The sequence below is a fragment of the Bos javanicus genome, chromosome 1 (genome assembly GCF_032452875.1).
Source record: "Bos javanicus breed banteng chromosome 1, ARS-OSU_banteng_1.0, whole genome shotgun sequence".
Classification (NCBI taxonomy): Eukaryota; Metazoa; Chordata; class Mammalia; order Artiodactyla; family Bovidae; genus Bos; species Bos javanicus.
This window is the reverse complement of record NC_083868.1, coordinates 41,293,135-41,317,313: the sequence shown is the minus strand read 5'-3', so window position 1 is coordinate 41,317,313 and position 24,179 is coordinate 41,293,135. Positions and strand designations below refer to the sequence as shown.

General features: G+C 35.8%; 1 protein-coding gene across 14 annotated transcripts in view; it reads right to left on the bottom strand.

Annotated features, from left to right (window-relative positions):
• Positions 1–13,239, bottom strand: part of EPHA6 (EPH receptor A6) — a 1,025,466-nt gene extending 1,012,227 nt beyond the window's left edge. For 10 of the 14 annotated variants that reach the window (XR_009740373.1, XM_061435761.1, XM_061435945.1 and 7 more), the window contains exon 1: positions 12,236–13,239. Coding sequence is in view for 9 of the 14 variants with exons in the window: in XM_061435761.1 (XP_061291745.1) it covers positions 12,236–12,611 (376 nt within the window). In the remaining 5 variants the exon portion in view is untranslated. The remainder of the gene's footprint in view (positions 1–12,235) is intronic. The other 4 variants (XM_061436116.1, XM_061436206.1, XM_061436374.1 and 1 more) reach the window with 3 other exon arrangements.
• Between the last annotated feature and the right edge of the window lie 10,940 nt (positions 13,240–24,179).

Below are 24,179 nucleotides of genomic sequence, written 5' to 3'. Positions count from 1 at the left end.
ACTCCTAACAAACGTACAGTGCAGTGGTAGTTCAAGAAGTTTTACAAAGGAGACAAGAGCCTTGAAGAAGAGAAGTGCAGTGGCCGGCCACTGGAAGTTGACAATGACCAACTGAGTGCAATCATCAAAGCTGATCCTCTTACAACCACAGAAGAAGTTGCTGAAGAACTCAGCATTGAACATTCCTTGGTCCTTTGTCAATTGAAGCAAATTGAAAAGGTGAAAAAGCTTGATAAGTGGTGTGCCTTGTGAGCTGATCACAAATCAAGAAAATGAACATTTTGAAGTGTTGTCTTATCTTATTCTATGCAACAACATTGAACCATTTCTCGATTGGACTGTGACTTGCATTGAAAGTGGATTTAGACAACAACCGGCCATGACCAGCTCAGCGGTTGAACAAAAGAAGCAGCTCTAAAGCACTTCCCAAAGACAAACTTGTATCAAAAAAAGGTCATGGTCACTGTCTGGTGGTCTGCTGCTGATCTGATCCACTACAGCTTCTGAATCCCAGTAAAACCATTACATCTGAGAAGTATGCTCAGCAAATTGATGAGATGCACCAAAAACTATAATGCCTGCAGGCGGCACTGGGTCAACAGAGTGGGCCCAATTCTTCTCCAGAACAATGCCTGAGGTCATGTTGCACAATAAACACTTCAAAAATTCAACAAATTGGGCTACTAAGTTTTGCCTCATCCATCATATTCATACCTGACCTTTTTGCCAACCGACTACCACTTCAAATATCTCAACAACTTTTTGCAGAGAAAACACCTAGCAGGATAGAAAACATTTTCCAAGAGTTCTTGGAATCCTGAAGCACAGATTTTTACACTATAAGAATAAACATTTCTCATTGGCAAAAATGTGTTGACTGTACTGGTTCCTATTTTGATTAATAAGATGTGTTTGAGCCTGGTTGTAACGATTTAAAATTCATGGTTCGAAACTGCAATTACTTTTTCATCAACCTAGTATTTTACTGTCAACTTTACAGCTTTGTCCTCAATGTAAAGGAGACAGATCTTATTTCATTTCTAGTAGTCACACAAAGCCAGGGTCAATATATCGTCATGGCTAATATGCACGCATGCATGCTAAGCTACTTTAGTCATGTCCAGCTCTTTGCAAACCTATGGACTATAGCCCACCAAGCTCCTGTCCACAGGACTCTCTAGGCAAGAATACTGGAGAGGGTTTTCATGCCCTCCTCCAGGGGATCTTCTCAACCCAGGGTTTGAACCCATGTCTCCTGCAGCTTGTGCTTTCATATTTTTATCTCTGTAAACAATAGTTCATAGATGTGAACTTATCTATGGAACAGCTAAATCCATATTACTTTGTCAAATATTCACTAACATATAAATAGCCTCATTAATTAAATCTTTTGTTCTCAGAAGTTCAAGGCAAAGTGACCCACTTTTACGTTTCCTGTTCCCTGCACAGTGAAAAAAAAATAGTAGGTTCAATATATTTCATTTAAAATTTGGGTGAATATATATTTAATCTGAACTAAATTGAGGATTATAGGAAAATATATACAAATAAACCATACAGATTAAGAACTGTTTGTGTACATAAGTAATAAAAATAAGAATGAACAAACAAAAACCCAAAGATAAATACATCTATATTACAACAGAAAAGCATTTTAGAACTTTATAAAAAAAAAAAAAACACAGGCAAACAATTTCATCTGATCTTAAGGCTTCATAACTTTAGGGGATATTTTTCATTTAGCTTTAACAAGTATTTAACACTCTAGAATATTAAACTTTAAAATAAATTATTACATTTTAATTCTTCTTTACTAGAGTATAAAGCTCTTGAAAAGCCTAAAAAATAATGCATATACATATACATGGATTTCTGGCCATAAACTAGTAAATATTATAAAGGTTCTTACACATGTAATTTTAAGTAAACAAACTACCTGTTATTTTAATAACTAGGGTGAACTATAGTTCTCTATAAAATAGTTATTTTACTATAGCATTTTAAGATAGTAAGTTATTATAATATAGGTACAATTTTTCCTCTTATGTATATCATAAAAATAAAAATAAATTTGGAACATGTTATTTTTCATTTCTTTTTAAACCATGCTAAGTAATATGCTATACCAACAACATACACTCCTGAAATTGTTCTTTTTCAGATAAAAATTAGGATCTCTTTCTGAATATTCCCTCATTAAATACAGAATATAAAACAGCCAAGGTAATAGTGTACTTTCCTCATTAAATGTTGTACTGTTATAAAATTGTTCTGGCTATTACAGTCTTGGGATTTTGTTATTGTTGTTGTTCAGGCATTATAACTTTTAACCAGTGGACTAATGCATGGATTTTATTCACTTTTAGAAATTGACTCAAGTCTTATGATTTTGTACAATGCTATCTATTAGTTTGCTGAGTGCTTTCCTGTCACATATAAGGACAAATACAAATTATTTTCACTTGCATTCACAATTTAAATGTTGTCTAAGTATATTTTAAATCTAGACGGAGAGTGAAAAGAAATTTTCAGCATTTTTTAAAAAGAGTTTTAGCTAACATTGTCTGACATCAGGACACTTCTGCACTTGCAGAGATTAAGGGTCTAACCCAGGGTATAGTCAGATATATGTAACAAGAGAAACTCCTTGACCAATTAGGTTCATTTTAAAAACAGTACCATAATTCAATTTTTTTCTATCCCTATTTTTCTTTCATTTTGAATGTTTATAGCTACTTAGTACTGTACTATATAATAAACTTCAGTTGCTTGAGGTTTCAATTTTTATCATAACATTTATTGGCCATTACACAGTTTTTCTAATTGAACATTTAATTTTAATTATTTTACAATAATAATGTGCCAGCAACATATGGAACACATTTGTGTCTTTTAAAGTAAAAATTAAGGTGATACTGAGATATACTTCAACTCATATTTGGAGGCAATCATTTCAATTAATTCTAGATAATTCTTATTTGGAATACACATTAATATAATACATTTTAATTTCCTAATATATAAAATATTTCCTGCTTTATTAACTTGCTTAAATTATATCTAATTATAATCATAAGTAGGAATATTTTCATATATTGATTTTTTTAAATTATGCGTAAATGCTTTTACTTATTCTAGATATTATACTCTACGTACTATTTCAAGAATGTGTTTCCCCAGGGAGCTCAACCTGGTGCTCTGTGACAACTAGAGTGGTGGAATGAGGGATGGAGGGAGGTTAGAGAGGGAGGGGACATATGTATACTTAGGATTGATTTATGTTGTATGGCAGAAACACAATACAACATTGTAAAGCAATTATTCAATTAAAATAAATTTTAAGAAAAAGTGTTCCTCTTTGCAATGCTCATATACCACAAATATGAATATTACAGAAATCAACCTAAAATAATAATCATTCTGTCATGTTATTAGTAGGTTAACATTAGTAAATAAGTTATGTATATAAATATCCCATATATCCAGATACCAAACATTACAAGAATAAAATAATTCATAACTAATTCTAACTCTTGAACATTCAGTTTCTAAAGAGATGTTATAACTTCTAAGATCAGAAAGTAAGTATAACATTACAACTTAAGTTATAAAATGAAACGGGAGCAAGGGTGGTGATTTTTCATTTATATCCAGCCAGTTCAGATCATCAAACAGGCCAATAGCTAGAGGACACAGCAGTATCCTGGCAAAGTAGCTGAATGCATTTTTCAGGACATGGACTGAAAATACCTGCTTTCATCCCAATTCTTGCTTCACAACTCAATTAAGATGTATGTTTGCTGCTATCTGAAACTGGAAACTAGCTTCTTCACCATGAATCACAGTTTTTAATAATAAATCCACCTTAAATAAACACACCAGAAAAAGCTAGTCTAAAGCATAAAAGTGAAAAGCAAAAGTGAAGTCGCTCAGTCGTGTCCAACTCTTTGCGACCCCATGAACTGCAGCCTACCAGGCTCCTCTGTCCATGGGATTTTCCAGACAAGAGTACTGGAATGGGTTGCCATTGCCTTCTCTGAATATCATTTAAACAAAACCTGCCTCCACATGTCAGTTCATGGAAAGCCATTAGAGTTTTGAAATATTTATATTTTCTACGAATGGTTGTGTTTATTCAATGCATACTTATGTTTAATTTTCATGCAATTAAATAAAATATATGCCCACCCATAAACTAATATTAGAAGATCCCTATGAAGCAATTTTACAAATAAAAACACATAAAAGTGTTAGTAGTATTACTTTACACTCTTCCTTCTTTCCCTCATGATATCATTTACTGTAAAATTCATCTTATAAAAATCATCAATTAAGGATTAATTATCAATTACTCAAGGATAAATAAAAAGAGAAGGCTGATTTTCTAAAGAATAGAGACTGTATGATAATCACTGTTGTAGAATCTAGCTTAGAATCTGTTGTAGAATTCTATCTTAGAATCTAGCATAATGCCTGACACAGGGAGATACTTTAAGATGTGGCTGCTGAGTGACTTATTTTCTTAAATTTGAGATGTACTTTAATGAAATAAGGTATTACTTGCAAATAATCAATACATAAATATGAGAGCTGAACATCAGTACTCTTACATGTTATCATATGACAAATGTCCTTTAAAAGTTTTTCTAATTATAAAAAAATAATTAATTTTGGATCTAATTTTAAGAAAACAGAAAATTTTCCTACTAGACTTGGAAAGAGACTGGAAACTCTTCACTAAACTATATTAATATATTCTTTTTTTAATATAAATTTATTTTAATTGGAGGCTAATTACTTTACAATATTGTATTGGTTTTGCCGTACATTGACATACATTCTTAAAGGAAAACTTCTTGAATTCTTACATGTAGTAAGTACCTACCTATCAGTGTGTATATGTATGCCAAATCTCTATAGTCATGTCTGACTCTGCAACCCCATGGACTGTAGCCCCTGAGGCTCCTGTGTCCATGGGATTCTCTAGGCAAGAATACTGGAGTGGACTACCATTTCTTCCTCCAGGGGATCTTCCTGATCCATGGATCCAAGACCTGTCTGTTAAGTCTCTTACATTAGCAGGGGCATTCTTTACCACTAGCGCCACCTGGGAAGCCCAAATAGTAGGCTCTGATAAACATCTTTTTAAAGTACAAACATTATCACTCAGTTCTAGAATATTTATCATTGAAAATCAAAACTGTATATCTCATAAGAATTCATAATGTTTACTGAAAGGAAATCACTATAAAATAGTATTCTCCAGAACATTCTAAACACTGAAGTATAAGATTTACTATGTGTGAATATGTACATTTAAGAATATTTACAAATGTTTAAAGGAAACATCTCCATAGTATTGATTTTCCAAATATATACAAGGTATTTAGGACTGTTAAATTAAGATTTTTTACATTTCTGTATATTTAACAATTGTTGTCATATATTAGTAGTAGTAGTAGTAGTAGGCAACTCACTGCTGCTGCTGCTGCTAAGTCGCTTCAGTCGTGTCTGACTCTGTGCGACCCCATAGACGGCCTCCCACCAGGCTCCCCGTCCCTGGGATTCTCCAGGCAAGAACACTGGAGTGGGTTGCCATTGCCTTCTCCAATGCATGAAAGTGAAAAGTGAAAGGGAAGTCGCTCAGTTGTGCCCGACTCTTAGCAACCCCATGGACTGCAGCCTACCAGGCTCCTCCCTCTATGGGATTTTCCAGGCAAGAGTACTGGAGTGGGGTGCCATTGCCTTCTCCAGGCAACTCACAGTGATGAACAATAACTGGTCAGGGAAAGTTTCTAAGTTACATGCAATTTACTGTTGTTGAGTGGAGAGCCTAATATTTTCTTCCCTCATCTTAAGATCTAATTTCCTGGGTCTTTTACAAGCTTACTGAATATGCATTTGTTTCTGTTCATTTTAACAAAATGCAGAGAAGAAAGAAGGCTAATAGAAAATATGTGATAACATGCCTATTTTATGTCTAGTATCACTTCTATTTTTCTTTTTAGTAACAGTAGTCTGATAATAACAAAGATGAATAAAACTGGTGCATAAGCCAAACTTTGAAATATTGCTCTCTATTTTAATAGATTCTGTTGGATCACCATATTGCTTTGTTAAGATATCTCCACCCACCTGTGCCATCCACTCTGACAAAAAACAACTATATATGTAAAGTTGTGTCAAAAATGCATTAACAAATTTCATGTTAATAAAATATGTGTACAGTGCTATGCACAATGGTTTGAAATAATAAAACTGTATTATTATTATTTAAATCATAGTTTCAGAAGATTAAAGTAGAGAATGGACCTCTCACCCCATCCTTCCTATCTGCTGTCAATAATCAACTACTATAAGCAAGATCATTTTTATGGGGATTAATGAAAAATTTTTTCAGGTCCCTTGGAAAAAGTGACAAAATACTGAATATCTACATTTATTTTTCTGTAATTATAAGATGATCCCATAATCCTACTTCCAAAAGCTATCTCAAATCCATCTTCTTATCCCCATCTCAGTATTACCATGCTAGCCAGGCCACCATACCCTTCCCTATGTCCCTAAAAACTGCAATAGGCTCCTAACACTACTCTTCATTTTCCAATCATCTCTTCTACTTGCTAGCCATAATGCTCTAAAAATGAAAAATGGTTGAAATCTCATTAGCTTCCCATTTTACCAAGGAAAATAATAAAACCTAATTCCTTTCCATGGCTTGTTTTCTTCTCTGTGGATCCGGTTTCACATTCTCTTTCAAACCTCGCTATAGGCTACTCTCTGCCTTGCTCAGTAAGCTCCAGTTCCATACTGGACTTATTTCTTCAAAGGCGACAAGCTCATCTCCCTTCAAGGTCACTGACCAGGTAGTTCCCTTTACCTAGAATGCACTTCTTCCTGTTCTGTACATTTAGCTGTTTCTCATCCTTGAGAATGTCATTTATGTGTCACTTCCCAGAGAGGCCTCTCCAACCACCACATTTAAAACAGTGGGTCCCTCCTGTTATTTGCTCAGGGCCTTTATTGTTTCCTCCATAGTATATAGTTTCATTTACTTCCGTATTTTTTGTCAGTCTCCCTTAGTAGAAAATAAATTCCATGAAGGCATTTATGAAGTCTGGCTTACTTACTCTTTTTTCTCTTCATCATATAAATATTAAATTCAAAAACAGAATACTCAATAAAAATAAGGCAAAAGAAGAGGTAATATAATACATGTTTTTTAAAGAACTAATGCCAGTCCTAAAGAAACTGCAAGTTGATCAGAACACTATAGACATAGTATATCAAATTATGTTGCACAACTTAAATGTGTATATATATATATATATATATATACATGTGTGTATATATATATATATATATATATATATATATATATACACAATTTTTATTTAAAAGTTAACACTGTGGATGTATGGAGAAGGCAATGGCACCCCACTCCAGTACTCTTGCCTGGAAAATCCCATGGACAGAGGAGCCTGATAGGCTGCAGTCCATGGAGTCACTGAGGGTTGGACACGACTGAGCAACTTCACTTTCACTTTTCACTTTCATGCATTGGAGAAGGCAATGGCAACCCACTCCAGTGTTCTTGCCTGGAGAATCCCAGGGACGGGGGAGCCTGGTGGGCTGCTGTCTATGGGGTCACACAGAGTCGGACATGACTTACAATTTAATCCTTCTGTATAAGTTTAGTTTGATTACATGATTAACAAAGTACACTGAACAAAGTTAATTCATGTTTATTATTTAACTACATGTACTGATCTCTACTGTATTTATAGTCCCAAGAAATGGTGAGTCAAGAAGACAAGAGACTTCTATAACTTTAGGGATTTGGTTGACTGATGGACAATGTAAGATAACATCTATTCTCTCACCATTTAGGACAAAAGAAATATATAGTCAGAAGTACTCCTGTGTGTGAAAGAAGAAAGAGAGAGTGATTGAGATATGGTGTCTGTCACAGAGGAAAAGAATTAGTAGAAGGAAATACAAGAAATCTTTGATGCCTTTTGCTACTTATTTATACTAGCAATGATTACTGAAGAAAAATTTTCAACTCTTGGATTTTTAATAATATTTAATTTTGTAACATAAGAATAATACAAATTCCATATGGAAAAGTTTGACAGTATTTTTAAAATGTAAAAAGATGTTATTTAATCATTAATTAAATATAGATATATATATATTTGCCCCTTTAGAAAATCTATATTAATACTGCTTTATTCATGTTATTTCTAGTTTGAAGATAAGATCCTTAAAGAATGTTGTATAATTTTTGTGTAAGAAAAAAATTTTAGATATAGTCTTATCCCAAACTCAGAACAAAAAGATTTAGATGACCAGTGTGTATCAATGACATTTTATATTCTATTTTAAATACTAATCATAATGGCTAATTCTACAATGGCTCAGTTTGTTAATGTATAAAAAATTACATTCTAGGTTGTTTTCATACTTATGGAAAACAAGAAAGGCATGTGATTTCAACCTCTTGCACTTTTACAATCATAGTTTATCCCTCAAATTTTATATAAGTGAAAGGTCTTTTAGCAATATTCCTTATAAATCACTCAGTTTTCCTTATTGAACCCAATTTTCAATATTTTCAGTAAAGTTCACTCTTCAACTTTCTGAAAATACTTCAATTCCCTGCTTTCTGTAAATATAAGAACAACATTCAGTCTTACAGTTTGTATACAATATTTATGTCAGTTCAACTAATTTGAGGCTATAAATGTAAATAAGCAGGTATTTTTCTGATCAGCTATGTTCACCTGTATTTACACACAACTTAGTGGATTTTAGACTTAATTCATTCAAATTAATAAATTTAATGAAACTAATGACTCAAACTATTGTTTTCCTTGTATATTTCATTTTTCACTGAAATCCCTGGGTGGAGGAGAAAGATCAATTAACACAATCTTGGTAGTAAAATGAACTCACCAGACTCTCATATTCAAACCATATTTTGATTTAATGAATTATTTGAGTATTGATTATTTTTGGAAACATGAGTCATACCCTGAGAGATGCATCAACTCTTTTAGACTAAAGCAGAGTAATTTTTGAATTAATGGATCCCTGGTGGCTACTAATCACTGAGATTGATATACATGGTTACTGACATATGAAACAAGATTGTATTTTATATTCTCCTAACTATCTTTCTAGTACAAAAATAAAAGTTTTCATATCTTAAGAGAGTAAAAACTGTTAATTTTAAAATTACCAACACAAAATAAATACTGTGGTTTTAAACAGAGGGAAAATTAATGGAATAAGGGAAATTTGAGTACAAATCATGTTTTCATTTACTTAATCAGATGAAGTGATCTAGAAAGCAGCTTTACTTTTTGATCAATTCAAGGAGGTTTCAGTAATAGAAAGAGTGTCAAACTGATTTATTTTGCCTTTATGGTGCAGAGATTCACAGCCAGTTAAAAAACAAGAGAAGAGATGATTCCTATATTCAAGTTACTCTTAGCACAGTGTTAAAAATGAAATAGTTCACTTTTTGGATCCTTTTATTCTATCTATGCAAAATGGGGAATGAAGAAGAGGATGATGCCTTCATTCAACCATGAAATATGTCATATAATTTGGTAAAAATAAATCACATTAAAGAGTTTACTTTTTGATTACTCTTAATGAGAAGGCAAATTATATTAAAATGAAAATTTACCCTCTGTAACAAATTTTAAAAATAAAACAAGAATTCCATTAGCTCTTAGGACAAAAAGTTACTAGAAAAATGAATACATATGCTTAAAATTAAATATTAAGCCTATTATCAATGCTTAATATTATGAACATAGATAAGATTTGTATTTTCCATTAGTATTTCTATATTGTACATGTACTTCAGTAATTCTAAAATGTAAAATATTTTCAATGTTTACAAATTGGCAAGATATGTTGATTCATGTCATCTATTTTTGAAACTACAAATAAGAAAATATCCTTCAATTGGTCTCAAAAATAACATTTTGAACTTCCACATTTTATCAACTATTAGCATGATTATTTCAGCATTCAAAAATTATCTCAAGATATTATAAGGCATAATTTCCAACCACTGTAACTTTAAGCTGTAAAAAGCATTTTAAAAGCAATTATTTGTGTCTGACAAAAAAAAATCTGAGCATATTTTTTCCATAATATTCTGTTGAAAAACTCTAAATTTTACCCAACTTACCCTTTAGGTACAATATTATTCAAGTGTAACACATAGCTTGTGTTTTTAGACTATTAGTACAAATGCAAATTAAGAGTTTTTGGAGACTATCTTTAATGATCCTATTTGTTAGGTAAGCTGAGTAATATTCACTAAGTTAAGCTAATTTACAAAACACAAATAAATTAGATATAATTGATAAATCTTTTAGTTAAAATGTCTTGTAAAAGTATGAGAAAGCTATTAAAATAGATAAATAAAAATTACTGCAAGAGTTGACAAACAACTCCCCTATGCCCTTAAGTTTAATATGAATTACTGAAAGGTCATACTTTAATACTTGAGACACTTTGGTAGAATGGCTCTTTACTCATTTGAAGAGTGTAACATGTTTTATTTTTGGTAGTATTCTCAGGGCCTAGGATGGTTACTGGAACTTTGAAAATATAAACGTTGATTTAGGGACATGATTGAAAGGATATAACTGTTAAAATATTCCTAGCCAACTTGACTTTAAGTGTATACTTCTTTAGAAGCCCTAGAGACATTTAGTATAACATAAATGTCTGATTTTCCAATTACTAAAAATCGTTTCTCCTTTCAATAAAAAGGTCAAGTATTTACATGTTATTTTAAACAATGTTCAATTTTCAGAGGTAAATTAAGTCACTACTTCCTTTGATATTTAATGCCAGTAGTCCTTGAAACCAAATAAGGGATGTGTGTGAAGGTATACACCTCCATAGGAGAGCATGGCACTATAGGTGGTACTTATAGAATACATTTTCAAAGGCAAGATGGTTGTGTATGGTTTTCAAGCTGACATATGCATTTGTGATTGCAATCTGGAGGTTAAAAAAAAAAAAAAAGACAAAGAATTAGAAAAGCATGTCAAAAGTACCAGTTACATAAAGAGAACTGAATATTGATTCTAAATTATTCTAACAAACTGGCTATATATGTTTATGACAAAAAAGAAGGCTGTGCTGTTCTAATTTCCTTCTCTCTTAACCTTCTCACCCTCGCAAAGAAAGCCCACACTTTCATGCCATCTGACCTCTATTTATATACCTGCAAATTATTTTGAGATCTTGTATGTTGAATGGTAACTCTAATTTAAGTTTTATATTTGAGGTGTTTTAAAAGTGTGACGTAACAGGTGACACCGGCGGTCATCACAGTGCCAGTGAGAGCATCCAGCCAGGTACATGCTGGAAAACTTTTATGGTTGTTCCTCTCTCAGTCTAGGAAGATTAAGATTATGGACATGGTTTTTTAAATATAGATCTTTAAATATTCACAGCAGAAATCCAATGAGTATGTCTCATAAAGATTGTTGGCTAGAAAGCCAAAAAAACAAAAGTCAAAAATTCTCAGTGCTTTCCATTCGGTAAACCTCATCTTCACTTTACCACTTTACCTGACTTTAGGCATAGAATATTCACAACTTCTTAATTCACACCTAATAACACCCCCACCCCCGGTCCCTTCGGGCATCTGGGCTGGAAACAATTCGGAAAAATTTCTAAATGTCTAGTACATTCGGTCGGGATGGGGTAAAGGGGTTGCAGCTGGGCGAGGGTTTGGTTTATCGAAGGCACAAGGCTGGTTATTTGGCCAGGGGCTACAGCGAGAACGATCTGCTTTCTTGCAGGCGTGCGGGAGAACCTACACGTTACCGTGCAGTGAGCGACCGCAAAGAGCCAGAAGTCTCCATTAAGCCTCTACCACAGAGCCTGACCTCCCGTGGAGACCGCGCACGGGGAGCGGTCCCGCGGCCGCCAGTAGTGGGACCCAACTGCTGCTGATGATCACGCATCCGTTTAAAGACATTTGGAAGCAGAAGAGACCACAGTTCGTGAGGTCTCCGGTCCCGGGAACTGTGGACAGGCGATCTGGTGATGAGACATCCTCGACCCCCTCGTGTGGAGAGCCCGGAGAAGCCCACCCCGAGACGAAGTTACCTGCCAAGAGGCGACCAACGCACCGGTCCTCGGAACACCCACTTCCTCCCGCCCCATCTTGCTACTCCACCGGTCCCTTTACCTTGGTTGTTGGAGACGTGACTGCAGTCGCCCGGCCAAGCTGTCAGCAGAGGCAAGAAGAAACCAAATTGCAAAAGAAATTCCCGGACTTCGCTGCCCCCCATGGTTCTCCCCGGCTCTCTTCTCCTCCCCCTTAAAGAGAAGTGGCAGCAGCGCAGCCAGGTGTTCAGCTTCGGGTCCGAGTCCACGTCTTCTTCCTCCTCCTCTTCCTCCTCCACCCGGCCCACAGTGGGTGTCCCGGGGCGACCCCCGCGCGAGGCCCCGGGGGCAGGGCACGAAGGTCCAGGCTGCCCAGGTGCAGGCGCAGCTGCTTCGGAGGAGGACGCTGCTTGCGGCGCCAGGGAGCTCCTGGCGGCTGTAGGCGAGCGGAATTGCATCCACCGCCGTGTCCCGCTCGCGCGAGGACTATTCACTTGGGCCTGGGAGAGCGCGCGCGCAGGAGCGAGCTCGGGCTGTGGTTTGGGGGAGGGGAGCGAAGGGGCGGGGGAGGGCGCCTCACGGCGGGAATGGGGGGAGGGACGGCCAGGTGCGGCGGTGGCTCGGGCAGCTCTGCCGGTCTGAGCGCCTCTCCTAACTCAGAGTGGGCACTTGCAGAGCCAAAAGCCGGGCGGGCGCCGCAGCTGTGAGCGGGCGGGGGCCGCGGGAACTTTCCTCCGGCCAGTGCGGCGAGAGCCGAGCAACTGAGGAGGCTCCGCGGGGCCGCAAGGGGTCCGACCAAGCTACCGAGCTGCGCCCTCAGCTCTTAGCCTAGGTGGCGACGGCAGCGGCCCGCAGAGCGGACCCCTCCAACTCGGCCGCGTCTGCGCCGCGCTTCGGCCTTGGCAGCCTTTTCCCGGGCCTGTCTGAGGCCGCACTTGGTCTCCTAAGCACTTTCCTTCCCATTTCGCGGCAGCAACGTCCAGCGTTTTAGGGCTACTCTGCACCCTGCAGGGCTACCCTCGACTTCACATTTCCGCCGCCGGAGGGGGCGAGTGCTGTGGCCGAGCGCTCCGGGTCCGGGTTGAGCTTGGCGGCGGCGGACCAGCCTACCGCTCCTCAGCCTGGGTCGCCCAAACTTGCCCGGTAGGGCGAGAGCCTCAGCTTGGCGGCCGCCTCCGCAGCTAGTCCTAGGAGAGCGAAGGAAGGCAGCGAGCTTCAGAGGAGTCACCTCAGGCTGGAGAGGGGCGGGTGCACTGAGGTCTTGTCGTCACCATGCGGCCGCGACTTCACAGTGGAGGTCAAGAGCATGGTTGCAGCCGCAGGCGGCGGGATTTCGGGGGGCCCGGGACGCCTGCAGCGTGACGGCGTCGCACCGCAGACTCGGAGAAGCCCACGGGCTGAGCTGTGCGTGGCCGCCTCCACAGAAGCGCCGACTGCCTGCGAGCGGACAGCTATCCCCGCGGAAGCCGCCCCCTCGCGGCACCCACTCCCTCCCAGCGCTCCACGGCGCCGGCTGCCTGGTGGGACCACTCGGCCGTCGCCTCCAGTGCTGGGAGTTCGGAAAGGGGGCAACACAGGTGCTAACAAGGAGGGGTCTCAGGGCGCCTAATCCTGACGTTCTCACCCCGCGGCCGAGGCGGACGTGGAGGGTAGGGCCCGAGCCGCAAGCGCCTCCCAGCTCCGCCAAGCCCGGCGCTGGCCCGCCCGGCTGCCGCCGCTCGGATGCTGCGAGTCCGGCGCTAGAGGGGGTTAGTAGACAGCAACAAAAAAATGCCTCCACTGCTCGCAGGTGGAAGAGGCTGGTCACGCTAGGAACCTCAGGAAGGAGGAAGAATGCGCCCAGGCTAAACTTAACACGTTTATGAAGGGCGCGCCAAGGAATCTGTGCCACTAGTGTGGGGGTTCCATAACAGTTTATTCGCTGTTGTTATTATAATCAGCATTTTAATTGAACGGACTTAGGGTTTTACAGTCGAGTGAGGTCGAAAATCCTACCTCAAAATTCATGAGAATATTTTTTAAAAAATATTTATGACAGGGAAGAAAAGTAAACCCAGAAGAAGAAAAAAAAAAACGATATTATGAAGTATATCTTTCTTCTCTAGGGCAGAGGGAGGGAAATGGCACAGTGGTAGGATTTGGGAAAGTAGTAAATGGAAGAGCAAAGGATCTGCGTTCGATGCTTACAAAATTCTGGAGGAGAAAACAGCCTTCCATTCGACGCGTTTTAGCGCTTCTATGTTTGTGTCACACACAGTTGAAGTGGTTCCAGTTATTGCTTTATAGTCAATGGGAGGCAAAGAGAAATACAGCAAAAAGATGCCCCACGTCTAAGTTGTGCAAGGGGAGAAATATGAAAGGCACATGATTTTGAGGTGAGGAAGGCTTCCGATTGGTGACTGTACTTTCACTTTCTTTCGAAATTCAAACACTGCCTCTCTTTAAAGGTGTCCAAGCTAATTTAAAGGTATGCAGAAAACTTCTGAAAAGATAACCAAGTATGGAGTTTATATATTAGTACTGAAAGGAATAAAATCTGATTTTGCTACTGATGCTACTACTCTTACTGATAGACAGTCAGTATCATTTGCAATATGCATTTGCAAACTCAGTTTACAATTTATAAACTGTAAAATTAAAAGATTACATTATAATATAAATCATTATGCTTAAATGTTCATAAAAGCGTTAGATGATTCAATAATTTATGTTTTGATTTAAAATCTTTATATTTACTGTCGAAGAATATAGCTTCATGACCTTTTTATAATTAAATTTTAATTCCTTATGTTTAAAAACATTTACAGTAAATAGTTTTATAGATGTCATTAACAACTCACTAAAAGAATAATTTTATCCAAAGACACTCCTTTTAAAATGGCTGTGTGCTCGGTTGCCTTAGTCGTTTCAGACTCTTTGAGACTTCATGGGCTGTAGCCCACCAGTCTCCTCTGTCCATGGTATTCTTCATGCAAGAATACTGGAGTGGGTTGCCAGTTCCTCCTCCAGGGGATCTCATCTACCCAGGGATCTGAACCTGCTCTGCCAGCGCTTCCTGCGTTGCAGGCAGTTTCTTTACCTACTGAGCCACCTGGGAAGCCTTTCATTTTTTACTTTCTCTTTTCCCTCTCCCCTTCCTTCCTTCCTTCCATTCATTAGAGCCACTTCCTTCTAGCCTAATTTGAAAAGAATGTTATTGGTGTTCTGTTTACAATATAGTCTCTAAAATGTAATATTCAAGTGAAATATCAAAATTTAAGTTAAAACTTTGATATTAAGATATTTTTACTCTGGGTTTTGGGGGGAGACAACTTTTTAATGATATTCTATTTTTCTAGTTTTCTGATAAACTGAAGGGTATAATATGATTTATTAACTTAGAAATGCAAATTATGTTAATTTATAAACTTGTAGTTTTTTAATTAACTAGACTTGCAAGATTTTCAAAATAGAATACTACTAAAAATAAGTTGTCTCCCCCGGAAACCCTAGAGTAAAAGTATTTTAATATCAAAGTTTTAACTTAAATTTTGATATTTTACTTGAATATTACATTTTAGAGACTATATTGTAAACAGAATACCAATAACATTCTTTTCAAATTAAGCTAGAAGGAAGTGGCTCTAATGAATGGAAGGAAGGAAAGAGGAAGGATAGAGGAAATAGAGAAAGTAAAAAAAGAAAAGCTGATTCATTTCTAAGATTCATACTTATTTCCAAATCAAGGCACAATGTTTCCAATTAGGGTACAATTTCCAAATTATAGTACAATATCATGATATAAATGCTGTTATTTATTTCAGAGTGGTCACCAACTCAGTAAACATGAGTTTGAGTAAACTCCAGGAGTTGGTGATGGACAGGGAGGCCTGGCATGCTGCAGTCCATGGGGTCGCAAAGTATCCAACATGACTGAGCAACTGAACTGAACTGAACAATAAGAGCTGATAAACTTGGATTTCTATCTTCATCCCTACCTAAAAATTCACCTACAATTCACACTTTTGTTTGTTTAAATAAATCATAATCAAGTATGACATAATATATTGCTTACATGGCCAGATAGTTGAAAATCATATTCTGATTTTGGTCTTTAAGAAAGAAAATAATTTTATTTTTTTCTAAATATTAAAATACAATATGTTTCATGTGTTTAGGCACTGCTTATTGCATATCTAAAATATAATGGTATCTTAAAAATTCACCTCAAATAAGAATTGAAATATAATTTTCTTAACCTTTGACTAGAGTAAGATTCCATGGGTTTGATGTAATTATCAATACCAAGGACTTCCCTGGTGGCGCAGATGGTAAAGAATTTGTCTGTAATGCAGGAGACCCAGGTTCGATCCTTGGGTTGGGAAGATCCCCTGGAGAAGGAAATGGCAACCCACTCCAGTATTCTTGCCTGGAGAATTCCATGGACAGAAGAGCCTGTTGGGCTAGAGGCCATAGGATCAATTTCAAAACATGATTGTAAAAAGAATTATCTTAACCATTTGACCATCTGTATTATACATTATATATATATATACATACATATACAGGCTTCCCCAGTGGCTCAGTGGTAAAGAATCCACCTACTAATGCTGGAAACACAGGAGATGAGGGTTCGATCTCCAGTTTGGGAAGATCCCCTGGAGGAGGGAATGGCAACCCACTTCAGTATCATTGCCAGGACAATTCCATGGACAGAAGAGGCTGGTGGGCTAGTGTCCATAGGATCGCAGACAGTCAGACATGACTGAAGTGACTGAGCACACACAGGTGGCATTAGTGGTAAAGAACCCAGCTGCTGACGCAGGAGACATAAAAGAGACCTGGGTTTGATCACTGGGTTGGGCAGATTCTTTGGAGAAGGGCATGGCAACCCACTCCAGTATTCTTGCCTGGAGAATCTCATGGAGAGAGGACCCTGGAGGGGCTACAGTCCATAGAGTTGCAAAGAATCAAACACGACTGAAGAGCCTTAGAATGCACACACATGCACACATATGTGCACACACAATGTGTACATGTGTATTCATTCTAAAATATTTGTTGAGTTTTTTTAAATGTTCAGTTCTCTTCATTCAAAAGAGTTAATGGTGATGTGAGTAAAGTAATTTATTCTTTAAAAGTAACTTTTTATTTAAAATAACCATGGTTATCTTATGTGAATTAGAAGCAATTGCACTTACCAAAATGTACTTCCTTTTTGATTTTTTAGCAGTGTTGATATATTTGCTGACATTTGAGTTTCAAAGTTATAAGCCACTCAATGAACCAGATGCAATATTCATGTAGATTTATTTGCACTTGTCTGTTTGAATCATACATATATTCAGAAAAGCATTGATGTCTCATTTTTCAGTACTATGTTGTTCAGACTTCTTCTGTATGCTCTCAGACCATTGTGCTTCATGATAAATGTGGTCTAGATTCAGGTATAAATGATTAACTTTTTATTAAATAAGGAATATATGACACTAAAACTAGTCTAAGCTTTCATTTGTAGTAGAAATAATTATATTTACAAATACTACTTGCTTTTTAAATGAGACTTAAACTGCAATTAATTTATTTAGAAAAAAGAAGAAGGATTCTAATGTTTCATACTAAGCATGTTTCAAGGCTTGAGACAATCTTAACTGTTTTATTTTGGTAAAACAGTAAATTAATCCATTTATAGCTATAATTTGCATTCTCTAAGTTCAAGATAGAAGCAACAGGAATATAAAGAATATTGATCCATGAGTATGTCAAAACATCAGGTCTAAACTTTTATTTAATTAAGTACTTTGAATGAGTACCATTATCTAAGTCACATTTTTGTTAATATAAAATTCAGAAATGTTCTATAAACAGTACTGTTTTCATTTCATCAGCTTTACAATATAAATTAAATTATTGAATTTTATGTTTTACCATGCATACAACTAAAGTAAAAAAAAAAAATCCACAAAGTCAAATACGTATAGTTAATTTGAAGCTCTTTCCTTTAAGAACTGTGTAATCAGTGAAAAACACATACACTATTTATTTTGGAAATTTTTCTTTCATTTTAGAAGGTAGTTAATATTTTTCTGGAAGATATTCAAAATAGTTCTAGGTGCTTTACTCTTAGCATATCAAATCTTAAAAACTTCACAGAAAAGAAAAGCAACTTGAAGCTACATAAGATATACTTTGGCTTATTCTGCTGTCATATTGCATTTTCTTCTTGTATGGTTTATTGATAGTAAAAGAAAAATATGTATATATAGCATATGTAATGTACATATCACAGATATGTAATACATATTACAAGTATATACGCTTTTAATTCAATGAAAACAAACTTTCTAGTAGTTTTCTAATTCAGGAACCAAAAATTTAGTAAAAAAAAAAAAAGGCAAAAAATTGGTTTTGCTTAGTAAGCAAGGTTTTTGTGTGCATTTGTGCTGAGCACTGTGAGGAAGGTACAATGATTATTTGGATTTGGTTCCTAACTATCAGAAGTTTATATTGTATTGAAGGGTACAGACATGTGAATTACTCCAGTACAAACATTTTATGCTACCTCATAATGGAGTCCAAATTGTTACAATTATGGAACAGGAGAGGAATCATACCCTCACCCTCCAAGGCACGAATCTCTACAGTTACTACTTTGTCTCTACAGTTAAACCTACTCCTGGTATGGATTAATTCTGAAAGCTAGTAATGAACTTTTACTTATATCAAATATAATACTAGAGGTTATACACAATGGCCAAATAATGCTATTAGACTCAAGTAACTTACAGTTTTTAAATGAAATGTGTTTAACAGTCTTAACAAGACATCAGGTACCCACAAAAAATAATTTTAACTAAATTATGTAGAGATTTCTTAATACTATATTTAAATTTATTTTATTTTTACTGGTAATATATTATTATTTATCTTTCATGCCTCAGAATGACCAGCTGTGTCAAAATAACTTTGTTTTCATGTAATTAGAATAAATACCATTGAATATTGACATAAATGTTTGATATTTATTCAAACAGGGAACAACTAATGAAAGAAGGAAAACTATCTTTAAAAAATCTTTTGTATATTGAAATATGCATGATTATTCCATCATAATAAATAAAATAACATCACAGGACTGTTGTTATTAATTTCTATTCAAGTATTCAAATTAGCCTACCAAAATAGACTTGCTGTTTTGTCTTGCATTATACCTGATCTAAGATGCTTTCTGCCCTGCTTCTGGAAAAGACAAAATTAAGTTTTACAGTAAAAATATTTTGGTATGCCAAATAGTTGAATGTTAAATTTATAAATAATATTCTGGTTTGGTTGCTCAGTCATGCCCGACTCTTTGCGACCCTATGAACTGTAGCCCGCCAGGCTCCTCTGTCCATGGGATTCTCCAGGGACGAATCCTGGACTGGGTTGCCATTTCCTTCTACAAAAAATAATATTATCCATATTAATAACCAATTACATTTAAAACATTTTATTTTTGTATGAATATAAAATATTGTTTTAGTACAGTCAAATTGGAGATAGATTAAAAGTGTCAGATAAAGAGAAGTGATTCCCTAATCTTTAAGTAAAGCTAAGTTTCTTTTTATAGAAGTGTTTCCTATAATATTTCAGTTTATTTTGAAATTAGGTAGCAGGCTTCCATTTTTGAAGTTCTCTTGTTTTTTTTTTTGATGGGGGTGTATATTAAATTTGATTAAAAAATAGAAGAGCAAGTCTTGAGTGACATAGCATTTTACTTCCAAGTGAGTTTTAACAACCCAATATTAATAAAAACTTAATATGCCTAACAGTTACTTTTTAGTTCAGGTTCTAAATCATTTTAATCAGAGTGTGTTTTTTACTATGGCTATTAACATGTACACAAGGAATATAAACATTTCTCAATATACCCTTATATTTTTCTGATGATTAAAAATTCTATATAACTCACTTGTACCCATCATTTGGCAATTAGCATATGGTTTTTCATATCCTTGCCTAACGTTGATACAGAATCCAAATTCCCTAAGGACCTCAAAAAATATAAAGAGAAGAAAATGTTTCTTTCACATCTCTACAAAATATATGTGATAAATAATTTGTATTTAAATACTAATAATATTTACCTTTTTCATCAAATTTACCATCTTTATTAACTTTCTTCATAAAAGATAATATATTTTTCAACAGTAAAAATGTATATAGTTGCTCTTTTCCTGTTTATTAAAAATTATTAAGTACTCGAGTCATTTTTAACTTTATAAAGTGTAATATATGAGTAATAATTATTACACATATGTGGTGCCTTTTGTGATATTTTGGGAAAATCATCTTTTCTCCTTGGGGAACTAAATCCTACTACAGAGTCCATTTGAGATGTCTCTAGTATTTCAGAATTAAATTCCATCATGGTTCATTGTATTAGAAGTATACTGAGGCTGATAGTGTTTAGAATTCTATTGTATTTTATAGATAAAAAGTAAATATTTTAAATGAGTGGGGGGAAAAGCAAACATAAACACTAGCCTAGGTTAGATTAGCTTTAATATGTAGTCAAAGACTTTTGTTGATTTGCTTGCTCTTGACTTATTTGGCAGCATAATTTGAAATAAGAAAAGGGAAGAATATTCATGCTTGTTTTTGATTATTTTCACCTAATGAAAAAAGTAATTTTCTTATGAAAAGTATGTACAATTGTAAAATAAATATTAAGCTTATATGTTATTTATCTAAAGCAAAGTTCTGTTAATACTGCCTTACAGAATTTGCAAAACAAAAAATGTTGTATTTCTTTGCTGTTTAATACAAATGCCACTAACCATATTCAACATGTAGCTTTTGAGTGTTTGTGATTAGTGTGACTGGAAAACTGAATTTTTTTGTTATTTATTAAATTTTAAATTAAGTAGCCATGTGTGACATTAGCTAATACATATGTGTGTGTGTGTGTGTGTGTATTCTAGTTTTATTTTCAATACTTCCACTTCCATGTTGATAATGGGAGAAAATAAGAAAGGAATTTGAAAACTATGTGGACACACAGTACAACTTTCTACAAGAGGAGCTCATTTTTACTAGAAAGATTCTGTTACAAACAGTGATGTTTATCAACAACAAAAATGAAGCTCACCTTGAACAATAACTTTGCTACTGCATGTGTTTACAGTCTTCAAATCTAGCCTATGAGGCGCCTTTTTATAATGCATTGGGTTAGAAGGCATTAAAAGTAATCACTCTGATAAAAACTTTATTAAAAATTATTTCAATTCTGAGTAGAATTACTTGCCTAACATGCCTAATCATGGATACTAAAACTTTTTAGATGATTCAGGATCTGTCATCACCCTGCTATGACCACTATGTCTGTTACACCTCCTGAGGTTCTACAAAAATCATAGTGGCCTGAAAGACTCAATAGCATCAGTGGAAGTTCCAAATCCAATATCCCTACCTGGAGATTTGTCAAAGAAGCACCAAGATTTTTACATCTAGATGCTGGTATTTGTTTTTTGTTTTGCTTTTGAATTTTCAGTTTACATGTAAAAACACTGTCAGGCTCTCATTTTTATTTTAGTAGATTTTTTTTTTAAATATGAGGTTTCACAGGCAAGTTAGAGAATCTGCTTACCACTGTTTTATTAATATTGCCCTAACATTTGTCACTTGATGATATCCTTTCTAATTTTAATTTGTCATAAGCACCAAAGTTAAATTCGATAAAAAGTCATTTCCTTAAGAAATCTTAAAATATGATAAAATAGAGTATTAATTTTTATATTACTTAGCAACCAGTTATATAGTATTTACTAAGTGCCAGACACTGTTCCAAGTCCAGATATTCATTGCAGATAATTTCAAATAGATAACTAGTGGGAGTTGCTATAAAACACAGGGACCTCAGTCTAATGCTCTATGATAACATATAAAAGTGAGGTAGTGGATGGATGAGAGGGAGGCTCATTAGGTAGAGGATATAGGTATACTTATAACTGATTCACGTTGTTGTACAGCAGAAACCAACACAATATTGTAAAGCAATTATTCTCCAATCAAAAATAAAAGTATTTTTAATAATTTCAAATACTAATAACCAGGAATCTAATTACTCCTCAAAAGCAACATTCTGAAGTAGTTGCTATTGTTATCATTATCTTACAGATTAGAAAGTTGAAATACAGAACTCACCCAAAGCCACCAGGACAGGAAGTGATAGAGCAGAGATGTGAACCCATCTCTGTGCCTTTCATTACTATGCTGCCTCTCCTATATCTCAGACTGTTGACCCAAATATACACAAGCATATGCATATGTAGTTGGCATACACCTGTGTATCTATGAAAACTTATCTAATTCTATGAAATTAAACCTAGGTCATGGAGTCCTTTCAGTGAATCTTCTTCCCAACTGTGACTAAGTTCCCAAATGACCTCATTCTTCATTCCCATGGCCCAACATTTGTTACTCTTGCCTGCGGCCTACAAATTGGCACTTTCTCTCTGCTTCAACAAGGATTAAATTATGAACCACTGCAGCTGCTGACCTTCAACACTCCCGGTAAAGAGTTCAGGGTGGATATTAGGAATGAGGTACTCTGTGCTCTGGGAAAAAATGGCAGACCAGGTCTTCGGAGAGTTAGATATTTTCAAAAGATTTTATGAGCCCAATTATTGCATGTCCTTATCTAGAAAAGCACTAAAATCCTTCCTGGTGATGTCTGCTCCTGGTAACTAACAGTAACCTTCACAAGACTAGCAGAAACCATCTGTAAGAACATACGTGCTTGATTGCATGCACACCCACATCACCAAAATCACACATACTGACCTTCCTTTCTACTTCTTGGGAGTAGATTCTTGGAGCTATTCGAAATGCTATCTCCCAGGCTATAGTCCTCATTTTGCCCCAAATACAACTTAAGTCACAATTCTCACTTTGTGCATTTTTTTCAGTTGACATACTGAGTACTTTTTCTCTCTTTTCTTAAAGTTGTTCTCCTAAATTACACCTGTCTCCCAGTACTACTAGCTCACATTTATTCAGCAATTTTGCTATGCATTGTATTTGGAGCACCTTTTCAGGGCACTAAGGATTAAAGTGATGAACAAAACAGACAGAAGTGTGCTTACATATAATTCACATTCTAGAGTTCATATGTCTAAAATGCCTATCATGTGCCTCACTGTTCTAAGTGCATCATACATGCTAAGTCATTTAATATTCACAGTCCTATGAAGTAGATACTCTTATTATACCCATTTTACAAATGATGAAGCCAAAATATACAGAATATACACTAATTAGAGGCAGATTAGTGATTCTTGCATTTTAAAGACTGTTGTGTCTGCTCTTTGTAATTCAGGCAAGAATATAAGCAGAGTAAAGAAATAGGAGGCTTGGTCAATAATTCTAGAGTGAGTTAATAGTGGTTTGTCCTAGGATGCTGACAGGAAGGGAAAAGTGAATGGATTTTTCTATATATTTTTAAGGTGGAATGGATAGGACTTCATAATGATTTGGATGGCGTTTCCTGCTATTTTATATGTATTGTTTAATATATATATATATATAAAAAACAATATATACAATAAAACAATAAATACAAATACATATTTATATATATATAACTATTACATTTGAAAAAAGCCCATTCAAGCCATAAGTTGAGCTATTGAAAGAGACTTTGAAAAAAGGTTTCATTTTGTGCATTCTTAAAGTTATAACTAACCTAGATAGCATATTCAAAAGCAGAGACATTACTTTGCCAACAAAGGTTCATCTAGTCTAGGCTATGGTTTTTCCTGGGGTCATGTATGGATGTGAGGGTTGGACTGTGAAGAAGGCTGAGTGCCGAAGAATTGATGCTTTTGAACTGTGTGGTGTTGGAGAAGACTCTTGAGAGTCCCTTGGGCTGCAAGGAGATCCAAGCAGTCCATTCTGAAGGAGATCAGCCCTGGGATTTCTTTGGAAGGAATTATGCTGAAGCTGAAACTCCAGTACTTTGGCCACCTCATGTGAAGAGTTGACTCATTGGAAAAGACTCTGATGCT